Source organism: Serinus canaria, chromosome Z (assembly GCF_022539315.1).
Source record: "Serinus canaria isolate serCan28SL12 chromosome Z, serCan2020, whole genome shotgun sequence".
Classification (NCBI taxonomy): Eukaryota; Metazoa; Chordata; class Aves; order Passeriformes; family Fringillidae; genus Serinus; species Serinus canaria.
In genome coordinates this window covers 53,295,059-53,316,781 of record NC_066343.1, presented here as the reverse complement: position 1 = coordinate 53,316,781, position 21,723 = coordinate 53,295,059, and the positions used below count along the sequence as shown (strand labels likewise).

The 21,723-nt window shown below is 37.4% G+C and overlaps 2 protein-coding genes across 2 annotated transcripts in view; one reads left to right on the top strand and one right to left on the bottom strand.

Annotated features, from left to right (window-relative positions):
- HOMER1 (homer scaffold protein 1) overlaps positions 1 to 4,498 on the top strand; it is an 85,801-nt gene extending 81,303 nt beyond the window's left edge. Inside the window, exon 9 of the mRNA XM_050986467.1 lies at positions 1,912 to 4,498. Within this exon, the coding sequence (XP_050842424.1) occupies positions 1,912 to 2,100 (189 nt within the window). The 3' untranslated portion in view covers positions 2,101 to 4,498. The remainder of the gene's footprint in view (positions 1 to 1,911) is intronic.
- An 8,947-nt stretch (positions 4,499 to 13,445) lies between these two features.
- JMY (junction mediating and regulatory protein, p53 cofactor) overlaps positions 13,446 to 21,723 on the bottom strand; it is a 63,668-nt gene continuing 55,390 nt past the window's right edge. Inside the window, exon 11 of the mRNA XM_030236643.2 lies at positions 13,446 to 18,818. The gene's annotated coding sequence lies outside the window, so the exon portion shown is untranslated. The remainder of the gene's footprint in view (positions 18,819 to 21,723) is intronic.

Genomic DNA, 21,723 nt, shown 5'->3' with positions numbered 1-21,723 from the left:
TAGTACTTGTAAGTACTTGGCAGGAGTAGATCCAATGAAGAAGTCTTTAAATGGTATAACTGACTGAGTTATAACCAGTTGTCTTCATTTGTAGCAGCAGTGGGGTAGTTATTCACTATATAAGCATGCATTTTATTTCTATAATTTTTACAAGTGCGCTATCCAGTTAGCTTCTTTTAGTGCTTTGGCACTAAATTATTCAGTGCTAAACAAATTAATTCTTCTCTTGAGCCTGGCAGTAAGGGGTAATTCCTGCTCTCAGGTGTGCTGGCTGTTCAAGACTGGTGCCCAAAACTCCATAGTTTTTTACTTGCTCATTTGCAAACAAGAAGTAAGGGAGGCCTTCAGTTTGGCTGGGAGGTAACCCTTGGTTCCACAAGCAGCCACAGCTATGAGGCAGTGAATGTCCTGCAGCCCTGCTGGGGGGCCCAGAACTCTGCACTGCTGCAGAGGCTGGGAGCTGAAGCTGAGCACTGGCCATGTCACCCCATCCCTCCTTTGGCCAGGGATGCAGCACCCAATCAATTCTGCTGTCCGTCCCTCGCAAGTGGATACCTTTCTCAGGCTTTGACACAGGGCTGCCATTACATACCTGTTACTCTAGAATGACCCAATAACTTTTCTGTATAGGTCAGATTGTTTTCTATGGGTAGCTGAGATCTCTGAGGGAGACAGAAGAATCACACCAAAACCAGTGAGGGAGTTGAAGGGTTGAAAGAGGAGTTGCTCATGCTGTGATCATTGACTGATTCCAGATCTCACTTCTTATTTGTAAAACTAGTTACAGTAAAATCTCAGAGCAGGCCTGCTAAAGCTTTGTGACACAAAACCACTGTAAAGGGAGGAGGTGTTGAATAACATGTTACTGTACATAATAGGAATTCACTATGCACTTTTACAGAGATGGGCGTACTAAAGACACTGTCTCTGTGCTGCCTTTGAAAGTGATTTTTGTAACTGAAATTACAAAACTTAGCATGAATTTATTAGGTGTGCAATGAATGGAACAAAGAACAATATTCTATTCCAGACCCAGGTGACCGATTCATTTGTGATTTGGTTGAAGAGAGGGCAGGGTAGAGCAGTTGGCACCATCGCCCATCAGGTGCAGGCTGGAGCTGTGAGGAGTCCCAGGGGCGAATGCCAAGGGCTTCTCCTTGTGGGTGAGAACGGAGCTTGCTCAGGGTAAGACCCCCTGGGCTGCATCCATCGTGCCCAGGATGTGTGCTTCATCTTTCCCCGCTGCATGGGAAGGGCACAGCAGGTCCATGCAGCAGTGGTGGCTCTGCCACTGTCCCTGCTCCGCAGGTGGGTGCTGTGCAGCGAGGCACCATGAGCAGCTTGCACCTCCTGGTTTACATTTGTTACAGTCACCCTGACCTCTGCTTGGGCCCAGTTATGTTCCTGTCTTAATTTTCAGAGTGCAAAGCCCATATACAGGATGGGAATAAGGTGGTGCTCCTCTGTCTCTAAAGCAGTGTTCTGGATGGGTTTTTGCATGAGAACTTTTGATGGAGAACCGTGTCTTTGAGCAAATCATATAGTCTAAATCAGGGCATACTGATTGTAATGTAAGTAAACTCTAAGAAGGTGTTTTCATTAGGCAGTACATTTCTGAATGATAGAAGTGATACCATACCTGAATAAGTGTATCATTTGTCCACTGACTAAAGTTTGTTCCTCTGCAAAAGTTTCAGTCCTTCAGATAGTTATGGAAAAATGGAGGAAGTGGCAGTACATATGCAATTGTAGTAACAATTCATGTTCTGGTTTTGACATACTGAAAACTGTAAAGGGTTACAAATTATTTTAAAAAGCAGTTGACAAAAATTGCCCATGAGTACCAGGAGGACATTAGACTGCTTTATGTTTGCAGACAACACATTAACATGTTGTGTGTTTTCTCTGAAGGAAGTAGAAATTCGAAACAAAGACCTGGAAGGACAGCTGTCTGATCTAGAGCAACGTCTGGAGAAAAGTCAGAATGAGCAAGAAGCTTTTCGCAATAACTTGAAGACACTTTTAGAAATTCTTGATGGAAAAATATTTGAACTAACAGAATTACGAGATAACTTGGCCAAGCTAATAGAGTGCAGTTAAAGAAAATGGGATTTCAGTGCCAATCAGCTTAAAGATGCACTGTCTCTCTTCATAGGACTGTGTTGGGCTCTGCATCAAAGTTGCACAAAATTAGAAAATTCTCCTCTGAGAGGGATTGTTTTAAATTTGACTTGTAATTCAGTGTAAAATTTAGAACTTAGCTTGTAGCCAGTTTAATAAAAAAATAACTAAGAAAAAAACTTGAATTACAAATTACCTCCTTTTACATTATTGGCCACAGATAACTTGAAAAACATTAACAATAATTGAATGCAATCCTTTTCTAATTATCAGTGATGGAAGAATTAGCAGTGTCCCATTTTATGACAGATACAATATAGTTTATTGGCTGTTTTATTTAAGATATTTAAATACTGTGTTTTGTGCAAGAACTTTGTGATGACAGCCCTGTATTTTGTTCTTAATAATTTCTCAGGATATGTTGCACTGTGGAGAAGCAGTGCCGGAACAAATTTATTCTTGCCAGGAATGAGAGAGAGTTGCATCTTTAATTGAAACAAATTTACTATAATTGCTTGTATAAACTTCTTCATTTTTGGTTTTTTGGGGCTGGTTGGCTTTTTGGTTTTTTTATAGCTATACATATATACTGGAAGATACCGTATTTCTTTATGGAGCTTACTTTGGTGTTCTACAATATTGTCCAATGTAAGGTTTAGTTTTTCATATGAATTCCATGTACTTACAGTGAGATAGTATCTTCCACTTAACTAAATTTTGAAGCCAACCAGTGATAGAAGGTGAGTCCTACTGGAAAAATAAAAAGCCCAAACTGCCCTGAGAATTTAAATGTAAACTTAGCATTTTAAATTTGACCTGCACACATAACAAGGAATGGCCAGTTTTTTGTTTTCTGGCCTTGATACTTACATTGAATGTTCAATTTGCTGTTAATCTGTTCTGCAAGAGACTTTTTCAGAATGTGACATGAAACAGAGGTTCTATGAATAATGGCTTAGGAGGTGCACTGTTCTGTTACAGATTCATTAAGAGCACAGAGGTACCGCAAGGGATTGTTCGTACACTGAGTGTGTCTAGCCAAAAAGGCTAGAAGTTTTTTCTTGAAATTTTGTTGTCATAGCAAATTGAACTGAAGACATGTTTACTCTTTTGTGGGTCTTCATATCACACCTTTATCCAAACTACACCAGGCAATATTCTGAACTGTTAACTAGTGTTTAAAAACAAGACATTTAATTGAATTATCCTTAGTGAGCAGGTTTTAAAGTTGTTTTAATGTAATTTTAACAGACTTTTGGCAAATGCATATTTCTTTATATAGTAGATTTATTTTAAAAAACCCAACTCTTTAAAAGGTAAGCCAATTGTCATGTGTCTTGCATCACAGTGCATTCTTGCCATAAATTGCTTGTAATGCTGAAGAGGGCTTTTTTAAAATGTATGAATGAATGTCAGACCTCAGAGTTGAAAGATGCACGAACCTTTGTTTGCTCCCCAAATTAATTTGAATGTTAAACATGAAATCTAGCTGCTTATTCAATTTGTAGAACACAGTTTTCTTCACTTAGATTCTGATATTCAAAACTAGAAAAGATAAGTTTGTTTTCATGTGTGTACTGTGTGTATGTACCATATAATACACGCAGGTTGTCATTTATATTGGAAAGACATGCTTTATTTCTAAAATACCTTTTTCTTTTCCCTTAACTGGTAATTTATCAGGTCTCCCCTGACTAGTCAGGGAAGTGGCTTAGGTTAAATGCTAAAACTGTCTTGTATTATATGGTATGTAATATACACAATGTTTACGCTTTCTCCATATTTTTTAGGGTATTTTCTCACATTTATTAAAGTGGGGGGGGGAGCTTGTTTCATTGTGCTACTGGTTGAAAACTTTGTGGTGAGCTACATGTTAATCATTCAGGGGATTTTAGACAGTAGTGTGTATATCTTCATCAGGTCCATATGAGCAGATACAGCCAGTTTTTAATTTTCCTGGGGATATTTGGGCCTGATTCTCCTGTCACTTGTGCTGCTGTAAACCAGATGTGTCCTTGATGTGATGTCAGCAACATTCCGTTGGCATAACATCCGTGGAAGTGCATGGAGAATTTGGCCTGTTAATGCTCAGTGGACATAATAAGGATGAAGAAAGAATACAAAAAACATAATGATGGAATAAATGTAATATTATTTTTAATGATATTATTATTGACATTTTTAAAGATATGATGTCATATGTGTGGGAAAAATAGTGGACAGAAATATTTCCACTTAAATTTTGTGAATATGTGTGGTACATGAGCATTTCTATGTATAAGTACACACACATATGTATATACAGAACATGGAAAAATTTAGATGTGCACATTTTTAATATTTTCCTATTGAAATTAAATTTAAAATTGGAAATTGATATTGGAGAATTTCTTTTTCTCATAGAATAGATAAGCTTCATTTTTTTTTAAAATAATACAATTACTGAGGGCTGCACCTTTGAATTCCCAAATAGTTGCCAAACATAAATATGGGATGAGGTGGACATACGTGCACATATAAATAAAATCCTATGTCTAAGACTATTTTTAATGCTTATGTACAATAGGCAAGTGTTTAGAAATTGTGATTGAAAGTTCATACTTAGGTGGCTATACCTACTGTAGCCTCTTCACTTCTGTTTAAACGTAAAGGTTTTGCCATTTGAAACATTATTGTCCCAGAGACAAGTACTGTACATTGTATCTATCTTTAATGAAACTATGGGAATATGTATAAGAGAAAACAGTGTTCAGTACTATAGCCTGAAAACATGACCTGAACTTGCACTGGAGGGGAGAGCAGTTACTTTGTGTATAAATTTACATGGCAACTACAGTCTTGGGGAAAAAAAAAAAAGCCAACAAAAGAATTACCATAAACCTCACAGAAATTCAGAAATAGAACCAAAAAAAAAAAAAAAAAAAAAAAAGAGAAAAAAGAAATTAAACCTACAGTTCTTTCTTTTGAAATACACTTGCTATTCTCTGGAGAATGTATTACTCTTTTTTTTTTTTTCCTTAAATCTTTTTCAAGTATGTGCAAGTGATAGCAGCAGCTACCTTAATCTTTCAGGTGCTACTGGATTTTGCATTAGTGTGTTATGTTGTGAAATCCTGACTTTGACATAAAAAATTTTTGTAAGTATATCCCCGTCTGGATAGCTAGTTTTTGGAGTGTATTGTTCATAATCCATATGCCTCAATGATCCAGAAATTGCATTTTTCTATGTGGACAAAGTAAAACGTGTGAATTAAACTGTCCATTATAGATGACTGGAAGTTCCTTTTCCTGGCCAGTATATCCAGGAAAGAGGAGAACAAAAGGAACTGATAATGCAGAAATGCGGTTATAACATCTCTAAGAAAATACATTTTCAGGTAAATAGAAATCAATAAATAAATAAATAAAGGGCTAAACCAGTTGTTACACAAATAAGTATCATTTAACGCTATCGGTGGCATTTCCAAGATAATTCCTTTAAAGCAAACCCTAGAATTAACAATGCATCAATTAAAGATTAATGTTTTGGGTTATGTCTTTTCAGTTGTCAGTTGTGAAAGGTTTCTGATTTCTGCTCATTTTTCTAGCAGTTGGGGATTAACTTCAGGTTTGCCTTCAATAAGAGGCTAAACCTCATTTCATTCTATCATCTTATATATACTATACTGAAGTGGCTGGTGAACAGCACTCTGTGAACACTGCATTCAAAAGTCAAAATCAAAGCCATTTTTCAGAACTACTGCATGGAGAGAGGAATGGAAAACTGTTGTGGACCTTAATTCTCTGCAGAGCTGCAGATATCAGAAGAAGCACTTAACTTGGTTAGTTGAAAAAACCTTAAGGCCAAAGATAGATCTAATTAGAGATTAGATCTGGATGTCAGAAGAGAATTAAAAAAATACCATCAAGAAACTCCATCCCAATGTGCATAGTTTAGTCTCAGTACCTGAACCTGCCAGTTAAGTGCACACCTATACACTGGGGTTTCTTTTTCAGAAAATGGACCTGACTCTGCTAAGCAATGTTCAAACTGTCCTGTTTACATTTTCTTAGTAATGCTGCATTTGTGCACTACCTCTGAACAGTGCTAAGCAGAGACCATATCATGGAATAACACACATTATTTGAAATCTACGGTTTTGCTTAGCAGCCTTAGTTCCTTGTTTTACTCCACTTACTTCAGACAAGATGGATGAATTTTCCCTGTTTTGTTAAACGCTTTGAAAGAAATGAGCGGAGTTTTCTCTTAGATCCCAGAGTCAGTTCAGCTCGTGTCCACTCTTCTAGCCATGCCTAGCCAGAAAGCAGGTGTGAGTCTAAATGTCACAATACCTCTAGATACTATAGACATAAGTGGGTTTTCTCACCATAAGGGGTCTCATAGCTTGCCCACCACAACCTCTCAGGGACCTGCAGTGGCCAGTTCTGCTTCTGCACTGCTGGCAGCTCATCATAGGACCAAAGAAACACAATATACCTACTTTCCCCTTTATTGCCGGGTCTTGCATAAGCAGAGCTCAGATGCAACGATAATTCCTTAGTATTTTCAGATAAAGGCATTGGAAGGAAAGTAACTATCAAAGGTGTTGTAAATTCGGGGTGGGTGAGGGAAGCACAGATTTCAAAAAGATTCCCTAGTGCGGAACCCTTGTGTAGCTGCAAAATAGGTGAGAATGATTTGCATAGGGAATGACAAACCACCTGAAAGGATCTCACTTCCCTTAGGTGCTCACATCCTGCTGACATTGAGCACACCTGGCTTGCCCCGAAAGTCCACTCTTGTTTGCTAGAGGCTTTCCAAGGTCAGCACTGGGGGTGTGTTTCATGAACCCAGCTGAAGTCCTGACAGTCTGCAAACCCCGTGTCCATTCTGTCTTTTACCTTCATGACTCTAGAGGTTTGATACCAGTATTAGCCATCAGTTCCTATGATATTTGTTCCTATGATGTTAATGGAATTCTGAGCTGAGTTTGGGGTTTTTTTCTTTCTTTTAACTTGGAAGTAGTTTCCAACCTTGTTCCCTGCTTTGGGAATCTCATCTCCTCTCATCCAAGCCTCATCTTACTGCATGGATCCAGCAGTGTGTCAGGTGCTTTTGCTTCCATTAGATTGAGAATAGCAACATAGACATTTTCTTGGAAGAGAACTTGCATTTCTGTGACTGTGGTAATTCTTGAAGAAGAAGGATTTTTTCCCAGTAGATCAAGAAGGAGGGCAGAACTAAGGACCTTCACAAACAATACCATGTATCCAGGTGCTAAGGGGAGAGGAAGAGCTACACTTGACAAGGTATGTGTAAAAATAATCTGTGTGTATGGATTTCCTCCTGTTGGATTAAATATAGTCATGCAGATACTTACAGAGAGGGAACAAGGCCTTTGAAATTCTCTGAGTCTGGCTTGTATTTTGTTAAATGTTCAGTGGAATTGTCTCTAAACAAAACAAAAGAAATTTGAAACAAAATAACCTTGTACTTGCCTGCAGGAGAAAGATCATTGCCCTTACTTATGGATGGAAATTTTAACATTAAATCAACTTCTTTCTTCACATCTGAATATATATGGTTATTTTTATAATTCCAGCAGTTTTGTTTCTCAGGAATCCACAGCAATGAGAACCAGAAATCTATCAGTGTAAGGTACAGCTCTCTTTGACCTTCACTTAGTGAGAGGAGCCAGGGTAGAAGTATGTAGCTGAGTGCCTCAAGTAGTATTTCATGCGAGCATCCTGCATCGAGTCCCTGCTGCACAGCCTCACAGCTACACCCTGCCAACTGCACTTGCTGTCTGTCCCAGAAGCCACCCAGGAAGGCTTGCTGTCCTTTGTTCACAAGCTGCTGCTTCAAAACTGTAGCTCTGTACCAGTCTGGAGCCCTTTTGCTCCAGAGCATTTTGCACATTCAGAGTTTTGCTTGCAGGGGGAGAAAGGGGAAATTTAATTCTGCATATCTTAAAGAAGCAGAGTAATATGTAGATTTGCTATAAGCTGCTTTTCCCCACCTCTTTGAAAAGAAATTATGAAAGCTTTATTTGAGGTGGTTATTGTTACCATTTCAACCTACCAGTCAAAACTTTCATTATCCCCTATTTCTTGCATTTTTCCTTTTGTTCTGTGTTCTTTCTTTTACATTACATGGAACAACCAAACATGTTTATAGTCAATATAAGTCCTAAACTGCTTATGGAATGAGAAACATAAATATTTAGTGTCAAGCTCACCCAGCAGGGACATCAGTAACCCCAAAAAGCCCAAAACCCACCCACACAAGAGATACCTGTGTGAATGAGGTGCTGACTGTTGTGCATGATCATCTCAGCCTCAGTGAGGAAGCATTGGGGATCATCTAAATAAGCATTACTGAGGCACACTGCTAGAAAGTACCTTGAATCAGAGCTGTCATAAAGACAGCAATGCAAGTATTTTCATAAGACATGAGTTTTCATGCTCTTCACCAATGACGACAACTGTATTGCACAAATAGAAAATACCTATAAGGCACATGTAACTCCTCAAGTCAAAATGCAAAAATGTGTTAGGATTGGCAGCAGAAGTTCCCATCAAGCTAGAGGATTTCTATCATCAGCTAGGATAGGTGACAGGTCTTTTGCAAATGAATTATAACTACACTGGAAATCTCCATGAGAGAACAAGTACAAAGATGAGAACAGTTCTCATTACCTGAGTCAGGCTGGGAAATCCAGCTATGGGACTTAGTCTTGAGTAACAGGTTGGGCAGGTGGCAAACAGTGCTATCATTTCAGAGGGGTTTAAAGGAATTTTGACACTTGGGCCTAATTGCAGTGCTGAAGCCGTGACAAGGACATAGGTATCTAAAATGCAGAAGGCAATAAGGCCTCACAGAGCACAGCACTGGTCACCTCTGTGATGGAGCAAGCAACTGCACTGGAACTGCTGATGTGCCCAAACATGGAATAGTCTCTCTGAACCTGGCAATGAGGATGGTTCACTTATGGGACAACAAACAGGTTCACCAGCCTTGAGGCCAGTTTTACAGCTCAGCAATAGCTGTTAGGTGGCTGTGGAATTTGCCATAACATTTCAAGTCTCTCTTTTGAGGGGCTGCACTAGAAGAGGGGGCCACTACTTGAGGCAGTTGTAAGGTGACCTCTACAGCTCCCACAAGCACAGTGCTGGGTCTTACATGGCATAAATGCTGGCATGCAGCTACTTGGAAAATAGTTAGCTGGTGACAGTGGCATGTCAAGGGATCAGGCCTTCATCAGCTGGAAGATCTTGATGGATTTAAGTGAAGAAATTCTAATTTACAGTATTTCAGGCTAAGCATTTTTTTTAAACTGAAACTTCACAGCTTGCTATTGCAATGACACATTTATTGATGGGTTAATAGAAGACACTGTAGTGTCCTCTTGGGGAACAGCTAGGCTCCTTCCACTAGGAAGGGAGCAGAAGCTAAAGTTTGCATTCAGTTAGCCAAGCTGGTACTACTGATAGTACCAAGCACTTCTTTATCCAGGAGTATCCCTGCAACCTTGAGATCTACCAAGGAGTGCAGCAAATTCATTCATCTGGGCCTCAAAAGGCAGGGATTCTGTAGTTATCTCAGGCAGCTAATGGCTGGGAGCAGAACCCAGGTTTATCCCAGATGGCTGACAGCAACAAATACTGTCTGAGACACAAAGTTTCTGTTCAAAGTTTCTCACTGCAAAGAGAGATTAAAAGCTGAATACTTGAAGGGTTGGGGGTTTTCTGCAAAATGGGACATAGCACTAACTTGGAAATGTAACTGCTTTTGAGTATTTAAATATAATGCATGTTATTTTGTACACCAGTTAAGCAAAGCATGCCCTGGTAGGCACTGTGTGGCTCATGTTTTCCTGAATACATAGCCCAAGTAGACTTTTTCTTCTTTTTTTTTTTTTTTTTTCTTTAAAGAGTGACAAACTTGATCTCCTAAACAGAGATTTGCTTTAACTAATAGAACCTTTGACTGAGGACAATTTCTGCACTCCTCTGATCTTTTCCCAGAATGGCTGAATAAGAGTAGACACCCTCCAAGTATCACTTGGGGTTTTTTTGCCCATCTCCCAGCCACAAGCACTGATGGAATGGCCCATGAATGGTCAGACCTCACAAAAACCAATACCCTGACTCCCTGAGCACAGTTTGACTTAGAACTGACTGACAGAGCAAGGTATGGGTGTGTCAGGGACACATAAAACACTGTTGTAAAGTGGGGGAAATAAATTTCCTCCTACAGTGCTGCTGGGCAGGAGAACAAACCTTATATTTCAACTTACTCTGCTATTAAGAGAAGACTTTTCAGCAGCAGAAATCTTTAGGAAACCATGACAAAAATATATGTACACCATCATCAAAAGTATAGGATATGTGCTTTTTATTTTTCTTTTTTTTGATGCTATAAACATTATTTTATAATGCCAATTTAAGACTTTTTTTTTTAACATGTAATTAGAAACCTAGAGCAGTGTGCAGTGGTTTCTGTCAAATTGTTTTCACAGGATTTTATCCATTCCAACAGTCATTTTACTCAAAGCCAAGTAAAATGTGTGTGTGGGGGGGTAAATGGCCATCCTTTTATGGTGCTTCAAAAGAAGTTGATTCATAAATGTCTGTTACTGGTGTTTAAATTGTGCTTTTAACATGCATGGCAGTTTGAGCATGCACTGATGATTTTGTATGCTAAGAACACAGTTACACTCTTACTGAAATTGAATGGGATTAAAATAAAGTACTGAGGAAGAAAAAGTATAGTTAATATAAGTGCTTTGTATGAATTGCATGATTCTTAAATCTTCCTTATTCCTGACTTTTAAACAGTAATGTACAGAGGGAATGTGATGCTAATTAGAAAAGTTGTTAAGATGAAAGAATGAAGTAAACACTGACTTACGCTTGAAAGACTGTGAATGTGCTTAGTCTTATGTAAGCTATGTGGGTACATCTCAGAGAAGTCAAGAAGGCTGCTGCATTCCATGGTGAGGAGAGTGACAAGAAAGCAATACAGATGATTTGCCTATGGCACAAGTATCTCCAACAAACATCCCACAAACAGCACAAAACTACAATAGGAAAAAGGGGTAAGACAGCAGATACAGTGTGAATGTGAATATAACTTTCGTTTTGGTTTTGGTTCTTTTTCCCCCCAAGTTTTGGTTGATTAATGATAAGCGAACCCCAGCAACAACACAGGCAGCAGCTTTAACAACAGAGAGTAATCTGTGCCTGTTTTTATCCACCAGCACTTCCTGTGGAGGCAACAGTTCAAGGGAGATGTGCTGTTTTTGAGCTGATGAAAATCTGGACAGTGAGAATGACTTTGGTAAAGATCTGCATAAAGTTTAGAGAAAGTAATTAAAGACTGAGAATCCTGCTGCAAAGGGGGAAAGGGCAGAAATGCTTCTCTGTGGGATCAGATCTGCAGGATAGAGATGCGGACAGAGACTGGCAGCACTTCTGTGAGCAAGGTAGGTTACACGGTGATGATGCTGCAGCTTCTTGGGAACACCTCTGGGATGGTTTTCTGCTGAAGGGCAGTTTGTGTAAGCAAAATGATGCCTCTAACAGTTAAATGGCTGACATGGTACATCTAAGGTTTAGGACACCATTTTATCCATTTTTATGGACATTATAACCTTCCTTTACAAACGGTAAAAACACAGTGGCACAACTCTGTAATGGTAGATTTAGATAGTGATCTGTGACTTGAGCATAAAGCTCCATCTGCAGTGGTGACAGTGACATGTTGATGGCTTGCTGATCCCAAGATTCAGAGATACTGCGGCAGTCCAGGATTCCTCTAAGCTCCCTCCAATTGCAGGAAGAATGAAGCCTATAAAACGGGCTTCTCCCTATAATGGGAAGCAGCAGTAAGAATTGCTGAGAAAAGCAACAGTTCATAGGTTTTGGAAAAAAACATCTGCGAAATACACCTTCCATTTTTACTTCTTTCCCTTGTACCTACTCCCTCTGTTGAGTATTAAGAGGTGGAACAGAGACAAACCCTGCATGTATCAGTAGTTCCCCTATTTCAGAGGCACTGTGGCCCACTGAGTATTAATTTACAATGTACCTTCAATTTACATCTGATATGTAACAAGCAGGGGGAAAAAAAAAAAAGATGGTCTTTCATCTTCCGTGTTGTACAAACAAGAGGCCTTATTTTGCATGGCATGCCACTGCCTTTTAAGTCTGCCTACAGATAATATTGACTCATCTGCAATCCTGATGCATGCACTTAATTAATTTCCAACCTGTATGGATAGTGTAGAGAGTTATAAAAGACCATCAGCCTATCTACTGAAGCCAATGCCAAGCAGAACCAGCTGATGGAGCATCAGTTTGTCCTGCAGAGCAAAACCTGTGCAGGCACCCACATCAAGGTCACACACTGCCAGAGCTTTAGGAACAGACCTCAGACACAAATACAACTCTTCTCTCTTAAGTCAGTAACGATCAAATAACTGATTATTTCAAAACACATTTTCTCCTTGTTCTACAAGTTCTGCCATAACCCAAAATTAAGAGTCATTATTACCTGGCATGAAAAACACCACTAGGAAACCAAAGCCAGACAGCTTTGAATTTTGTACAAGACATGTTGCAATGTAGATTTGCACTATAAATACAAAGTTGGTTTCATGTTGCTCTTTGAAATGTCCTTTTTTCTTGTTTTCTCAGGATTGTAATGGGACTAAAAAGTTCCTGTTCCAGAAATACACTGGTTTTTTGTTTCCTCATGTTAAGGAACCAGCTAGAAACAGAACCTACCTGCACTGCACCAAAGACACAGAAAGGGAAAAGAGATACAATATAAAGATACCTTTTTTGCAAGATTTAGGTCTACATAAAAACACAAAATTAGAGCAATAAAAGGAAGAACTTGCCCACAGACACCTAGGAACTCCAGTCAGGGACATGGTAGGTGTAAATAAGGGTGCTAAGCTCTTAACATTTCTGTATTTAAACTTTCACCCTTTTTGATAGTGTTTCTGTCTTTTGATCAAGAGATGGAAAGTGGGTGTGATTTGTAATTATGCACAACTACCCAGCATCATTTAGGAGCAAGGTTCTTCTGTAACACTTAAATTGTTCATGTGGCTTCATTTACAAGGATGTTACCTAAATACAAATATTCCATGCTGCAACATAGCTTAGATGCAACCACCTATCATTAAACCATGACAAAGAATTTGAGGAGTTGTAAGAATATCAATGGGAACTGAAATGAATTAGATCTGAAATTGTTTTTTGTGGGAACCAAACAGTACCAAAAGTATTTTTTAAATGCCAGTACATAATCAAAGTTAAAACCAAGACAGTGATCAAATAAATATCCTTTAATAAAGAAAAGAGGAATAATTTTAAAGCACCAAAACTGTGAGTATGATGTTACATCGCATGTACAATAAGGTGAATGCAGTACTTTGCGTACAGGTTTTAATTTCTGAATCATGGTAATAAAACCCCATGAAATACACAGCAATAAACTTGCACTGCAGAAAAGCTGCACTAAAGAAAAAAGACCCAGAAGCAGACAATTAAAACTTTTTTTAGTTTCTAGGTATTGCTAGAAATCTTTGTTTAGTTAAACTTTTTTTTTAAACATACTTGTGCTTAATACTTAATAACTTTGAGCATTTTCAGGCATAGTAAATTTGCAGAGTTGTTTACAATAAAATATGCATTTAATATGTCCTTTTGAATATAATGGAATTAAAGAACTTTCTTAAAGCCAAGCACAATGTGCTAGTAGTGTCTTAGTCTAATGATAATATTGCACAAAGCTAGTGAATGGAAAATTTGTTTTCATAATTTCTTATTTATTCTACAGGCTTAACAAAGAAGTTAGTTTCCTTAAGCTTCATTGGCTTCATTCATTAAGACAACTTGTAGCCATCTGTGTTTCTTTAGCTTTCCTTTCATGATGATGCATTTGAATACACATAAAATGAAATTCAAAACATACAGCAACAGCAACAACATGCTGGAAGATGTTAAGTGAATATCCCCAATGCCCAAGACCTATTTATGAATTCAGAAGTCAAAACTATGTTTATACTCTGAAAAATCAAGCCAGTTCATGGCAAATTAATTCCTGGATAGGTGACAGTCTCTGGAATAAAGTCTCTGCAGAGTTTGGACTGTATGCACCAAAATGGTCTTCATCCTTTCTACTTGTTTTCAATGGACACACTATTGGTCAATGAGCTTTAGATAATGCTCTATACATTAATATTAAAAACTCAGCAGAATAAAATTAATTGCGTGGTCATTTTCCATATTAGAGGTACAGAGCATTCACATTTGAGAATGGAAAGATGACCTTTTTTGTCAAATTCTGAAGCTCTGAGCTACAGAATACAGAAGACCTGAATCACAATAAAAATACATAAATGTCAGGTTGCAGATTCACCAAAGCCAGAGCTGTGAGTTTTGGATTAACAGTCAAACTGAAAGGGAAGTACAAAGACCCATATATGCAACAGCCCCTCCCACAAATATATTGGCATGCCCGCCCACCCTCCCTCAACCCTCCTAAAAATTCTAAGTATTTATGTATTAGGCAGCAATTAAATATAAATTCACTTTGTAGGAAAACTTAAATTACAGTATATTTATAGGTTAAAAATAGCCATTGTGTTGATAGCATTGATAGCAGTATGTTGATGTGATTATTACACCAAAGAGCAATTTGCAGTCAAGTTTAGGATGACCTACTGTCTGTCAGCTCCAAGAGAACTGAAATCATGCAACATGCTCTCCCAGTAAGGTGCTTCTGTTACTCCTTTTCTTTGCAAGAAGCTTTGTTTGTTCTTAACATTAATTCTGTAGTGCGAAACATCAACAACATATTGTCCATGCTTATGAAATCATTACCAGAAATACATCCAGGTAATTTAATTACATAAGCATTACAATGAAAATAAAATCTGATTACACGCATGAGCAAACTTGATTTACAAATTACACTCCTGAAATTCAGTGCAACAAATGGAATAAGGGTAACATTAACCAAAAATGTTTCTGTCTCCTCTTCTCAATAAGTTGCATCTTCAATAATGCATCTATCATTACTTTATTATTAAACAGTACAGAATATAGTGCTTATACTCCAAATGATTCTTTACAAATAATGTAGTGAAGTATGTTGAGTTCTATCCCCAATTCAGTCACAAAAGTACACAATATATAATCATACTAATTTATTTTACAAGTGTCTGGTGTAGAATGCAGACTGTCAGATTTAAAAAAAAAACCAAACAAAACTAGGCAAAACTTAGAAGTGATGTTTGAAAAGAATAAAAAAAAAAAAAAAACCAACCTTCATCTACCCTAGACAGATAACTAACATGAAAATACAGTAAAGTGAGTAAGACTATTGGTCATTTGTAAAGGATATGGAACCTCCATGAATTAGAACATGAAATTCTTGTTCATATAAATTCAATTTCTGAACAAGACTATTGCTGTTTACCTCACATTTTGGTTATTTTAGCAGAAACTGATTTAGTTTCTTGTTCCCATTCATAAAAGGTTTTTCCAGTCCTTACATAAGCATTTGTACAATAAACATTATTCATCCCAAATCTTTACTTCACTGTATCAGTTATACCATACTAAAACTTTTAATTTGAAAAAAGAAGTAAGTTTCTAAAAATAGAAAAAAGCCAAAAAGCTGATAAACTACTTAAGATAAATAACTAGCAACAGAACAATGCAGCCACAACAGTAAAATGAAAAATATCAATAGGCAGGTCTTTTTATGGAGGCTCTTTTTCCTTGCGCATGTTTACGTGTTTTTCCTTAGTGATGCTTGCCAAGATTTCTCATGGACCAACACAATCATTACAGCTTTTCTCAGCTGTGGAGGAACTGACCTCAACGCAGGACTGTCATAATTTCTCTAGGTTTCTTGTAAATATACTAAACTTTCTCCTTCTTCTGCAGTAGCCATCCCACTGGAAAATTTCACATGGCAGAGGATGGTACCTTTTATGCATTAGCCTGTGTACACTATGTATGCACAATTTTTATATCAAAGTGAAAATTACGTGAAATTGTGACATCTAGTGACTCATGGAGATTTAAATTCAGGACTTTTTTTTTTTTTTTTTTTGAGCAGCATGTGGGAAAAAAATCCATTCATTTTCCACACAGAAGATGGCAGTTTTGAACTGATACATACTGCTATGCTCAGCATAACAACTACTTTTTGTGTGCCCATAAAATACATGCTCATATGAGAACTCCATTTCTATTGAGACTAAGCTACTACAGAAATCTAAGATTTCAGCTAAATATGAAACAGATTAAGAAGAATAATTTTCATCAAACATGCACACATTTTTCAAGGCAAAGATGACAGATTACATGGCAAACATCTGAAAACTGTAGTAGAGTACAGGATGGAGCTATTTAGATAACACAGTGTAAACAGCAGACAAACGTGTTGTGCAAGGGAACCACTGCACAAATACCTTAAAATTACACTATTTTTCCTCGGCTTGAAATTTTGCTAGGGTTCTGTATGCATACTCTAAGGAATGAAACCACAGGCTGGAAAATAGGAAAAAATGAACATAAAAGTTGCTTGTTTAATTTAGCACTAAGTTTCAGATGAAACGTATAATGTGTATTACCATTCTACATCAAAGTTCTGTTTTGTGCTACAGCCAAAAATTTGATTACCTTGGTTTTAATGAGTGGTGTGACTGAAAGTACAAACAAGTGTAGAACAAAACAGCTGATGGTATAGGCAGTGTCAAATGACTATGATGAACCTTGACAGTGCTGCTAATTACTACATGAACACAGCATCAGACAGTTTGCAACCATACCATGTAACACAGAATTCAGACAATAAGTTTAAGAAAAAAGCATAATGTAGTTTTAGGCCTGTAGAAAGCCAGTATCAGGTGTTTCACACAGCTGAAAAATAGAGACCTAGCAACTAACACAGAAAAATCTATACAGTTCTACAGTAACGCTGCTCGCAGGTGCTTGGAAAATTAATGTTCACTAACTTTATAAGTAAGGCAACATGGTTAAGAAAATCCTCCCGAGATGTTTGACAGAGCTTTGATTTTTGGACAGCCACAGCAAAACATCTTCAATAGACTGAAGGGTCCCAGAGCTGAGGTTCCTTTAGATTACACAGCCTATTGCTAAGGTAAGGTCTCCTGCTCCTCTCTCTGAAAGTAAACGGCAAGACGTGAAATCCCCTGTTATAAATGTTAACACAGTACGTGTTCCATTACACGACAGCAGCAATGAGTAACTCCACTTAAAAGAACCCAGATCCCCATAAAGTAGTTTATCTGTCATACGAGGAACAGTGAATGGACCACACAACACAAAGGACAGGGACTGTGTATGTCTCAAACACAGTGTATGTTACACTAGTAAAAACAAAATACAAGTGGAAATTCAGCTTTCCTAGAAGTGTAATGGGCTGATTTTTAATACCACATGAGGTTTTTAGGTGGTACAAGGCTTGTATCTCTGTATTGACATACCTCTTGGTACTGTGGTATTGTAAGAGTAGCTGCCTGCAGCCATTAGTCATGAGGTTTAGGACTACTCCTAAGTATTCACTGCAGAGGAAGTTGTAACTCTCCTTTAAAAATAAAACACTCAGAATCAAAAGAAACTTTTTTTCAGCCAGTAGGCTTTTGGGTAGGAAATACAAACATTTTCGCAGCCACTAAAGGGAATAATGAAAACCAGCAAGAATAGCATGATTTTCACAACTCAATTATCAGAATGCTTAAGTGCTTTGAGCTCTTTTAAAAGAAGGCTGCTTAGACTAATCAAAAGCCATTTTAAACCAAAAGAGAAAAATATTTTTAAGTATGAAATTACAAAATATTGCTTCTTATAACAAATGATAAAAGTATAACTAACTTGGTTCAGCATAGCTAAGTATTTTTAAAAAGCATGAAAATGTCTACCTTAAAAAGATGTCAGACTAAACATGACCTTCTAAAAAGGTGCTGCAGTATGTCTTGCTAAATATATCATGATGGAAACAAACACATTCTTGAATATGTACTGAATTCAACTCTTAATTCTCATTGTGCTGTGGTCACTTGTTGCTTTTCATACTGATATAAGCTTCTTCAAGCTAAGAAGAAAAAAAGTCTTAGTTGCATGTTACTGAATTTCAGCTACTGTAGTGCAACTAGGAATTCTCTTTCTGGAATATCAGACTGCTACACAGCAAGCTTCTCTGCAGGGAGCCATTTCGTTGAATTTTCAAGCACATGAGATATTCAGTGCAGTGAAGGGGCCATTTTACAGCTGGTTTAGAACCCCAAAGTTACTCCAACAGCAAGTAGTCTCCCAACTCAAAATGGGCCCCTCACTTAACTGGCCGTACATTACTAACGCAAATATAAAAAGTGCTTAAGAATTGGGCATTCTTGATAGTATAAAATGCATGTCTTAACAACTTAGCTTTGTGCCCAAACCAGAATTTGTTTGAACAAATAAAGAAAAAAGTGACCTGAAATTACCATTTCAGGACATTTTTTTCCAAGTACTGAGTGATCTGCCAAAGAAAGACTATTTCTTTGCCAAAGAAAGCCTCCTGTGAAATTGATGGTCATAACTGCTGGCTCTGAATTCTCAGAAATGCAGAAGAAAAGTAATCTTCAACTGGGGTTTCTTTTCGCACGTTGGTGGCTGTCAAGCACCTGTTTGGGAAGAAAGAAAAAGGAATATCTGAAAAGCTAAACGGCTGCACAAATATTCTCTGATATTCTCAACATATTAGGCAATTCTAACATGCAATATACTGAACAGTGCAATATACTGAGCAAAGGTTCTCTTTACTCCCAGGGTAATGACACAGTGACTCTGGAGCCAGAACACACATATGACCAGGACTTTTTTTTTGCCTTCTGGTATTACTGGCAGTTAACACAAATTAGTTTGAAGAGGCCCAAAATACTGGATTAGGAGACTAAAGAGAACAAAAGCTCCCTTGTTATCTGTTATTTTGTCCACCACTGACAGGAACGCAGGTTCTGCATTACTTACAGTACTCTTAGCATACTATGGTGCACTGTTATGTACTCATATGCAGATATTCTCAGTCTACTTTCATAACCAGTAATCTCAAGATTTTTCACACAGAAGCTACTACACATTTATACTGCCCACTCAGCTACTTCAGTATACAGAATGCCTCAGTATCCTACTACATGTTTCATAGTGTCTGGAAAGAACTGCTCTTAAAAAGGTTAGTCATAACTTTATGTAGAAGTTAACTCACAGAACAGGAAATACAAGAAATTACTAGATCTCCTGTAAGAATTAGTTACTATTTCTTTTGTCTTCAAACTTCGGTAATTAATGAAACCACTTCACTGAGCACTGCTAATATTCACTTCACATATATCAAGAAACTTTCTGGTACTTAATAAATATACATCACTGTATCAGATTTAGCCTCCCTTTTGTAAGGCAAATATCTGCATTACACTTAGCCTATCCAGAGACACATATAATTAAGCATAGCACTTACAAGTTAAAAACTAGGTCAGTCTTAAAGCATGATATTAAGTGGAAGACCTTACAGTAAAAAATACTAGCCTGCTATTTCTACAACAGATTTTCATAACTTCACTCTTGTATGATGAATGCTAGTAAGCCACTTTGTATCTTCAAGCAAGTATGCTCATCTATATGGAAAGTATTTTTTCATTTGTGTTTTTCAAGGGCTTTGTCTCAATCTCTGCTATTTCTGAGCTATTTTCTGAGCTATTATTTACAACCATTTTTCAATCTAAACAATTATGTGTTAAATAACCTCACCTAAAACAACATCTAACACAGTTGTTTTTGTAATAAAAATGATATTGGTAAGAGAAACTAAATCCCAGATATGTAAAGAACAAGGAGCACATACTCCTGACACTGAACTGACACTGAATCCTGCTTTTAGGTCCAAATGATTTCACAGGAGTTCAGCAGGATGTAGACTGGTAAAAAAGGACACAACAACCACGGACCACATGGCAGTTATTTTCAGCCTGCCATGTTGTCCCTGGTTTTCAGCTGTCAGTTCTATTCTGAACTCCTTTTATGGGGCTGCAAATAGCAGAGAAAAACATATACTTACACTGTGTGGCAATGACCACAGAATATTTCTAAGATGCACTTCCGATGTAAAATGCTTAGGAGGTCAACAATTTGATTTTTAAAAAAATAAAGTCAGTCTTGGAAAATTTCTTTGTATCTTGCCAAAAAAAATGGAAACAAAATCCGAAACAGTCAAATAGATTTACTAAAATCAAAGTCAAATCATAAAGTTTAAATTTGATCTGTTATCTAGGAAATTAGATTGCAGTCTAATTGCAACTGCACTAAGAAAGCCAAGTTAGTTCCAAGATATGTCTTTTCTTATAGCTGTCACTTGATTTCTGAAGAGCTGTGGTAGTGGGAGTTTTCAATATGCAAGGATAGAAAGAAGTTACATGAAAGCAAAATTCTTTTCACTTGGAGTTTCAGTAAGAGTTAAGCACATCTCCACTCCTGGAGCTTCAACACCAAAACTAGCAGTACATTTGGTACTGCTAGGAGCAAGCCATAATTAAACAGTGTGAAATCATTAGGGTGGCCAATGGCTAGTTCCTGAGGAATTGAACACAGCATTTATTTTCCTTATCAAAAAATTAAAATGTTATAATTTGAAAATACCACACCAAGCCAACAGATTGAGACAGTATTTCATAATCATAAGAAGATTCAGCAGATCAGGTGCCAAATCAGAATCCGTTTTTAAACAGTTGTAGTACTTTACCAACAGTCACTCTCATCTATGGTAACAATTAACCAGGGTAAAAATGCTGGATTGTGAATATTGAAAAAGGTTATCTTCTTTCTACTGCTAACTATGTTGCAAGGATTACAAAAGTTTGTCTTCCATTCTGTTTAAATATTCCTTCTAAACAGATTTTAAATTTCTTTACAGATTGTCATGCCTCTGGCTTCTCAGATTTTTAGGTTTAGTGGGAACCTTCATTGACACTCAAGTTCTTTAACATGTAACATGAGAGAGCCACCACAGAGAAGTGCCCTATGCTGCTGCTGCGGTCAGAGATAACTTTGTGCTACTGATGCAGCAATTATTTTGAAAACTGATCTCTTGCCAATTTTTGGTTTGTTCTGAAATCATTAATTTGCATCTGCTGAAGTCTGATATCTGTACTTTCAGGCACTGTAGCTTAGTATTAATGCAAGTTCATGGAATTCACATGACTACCAGAAGTATAAATTGTATATTTACTGTTTATAGCCTGGAAATTCAATTAAGTCAGAGATTTTAGAGACTGACACCAAGCCATAACAAGTCAGCCACTCAAGGTGACCTATGAGATTTTGATGTGTTCAGCATTCAAACCTAACTGCCATTCACTTAGAAGTTACTCAGTCTGAAATAAGACATACCCAATTTTTACAAGGCTAGAAATAATTAGAAAGTAAGTATAAGGTGTGTCCCAGACTGATTGTGCTGCTTTTTAAACTTTGTAGGTAAACTAAGAACCATCCCTTCAAAGTTACTAAAATAAAATAGAGCTTTTTTCTGCAGTCATC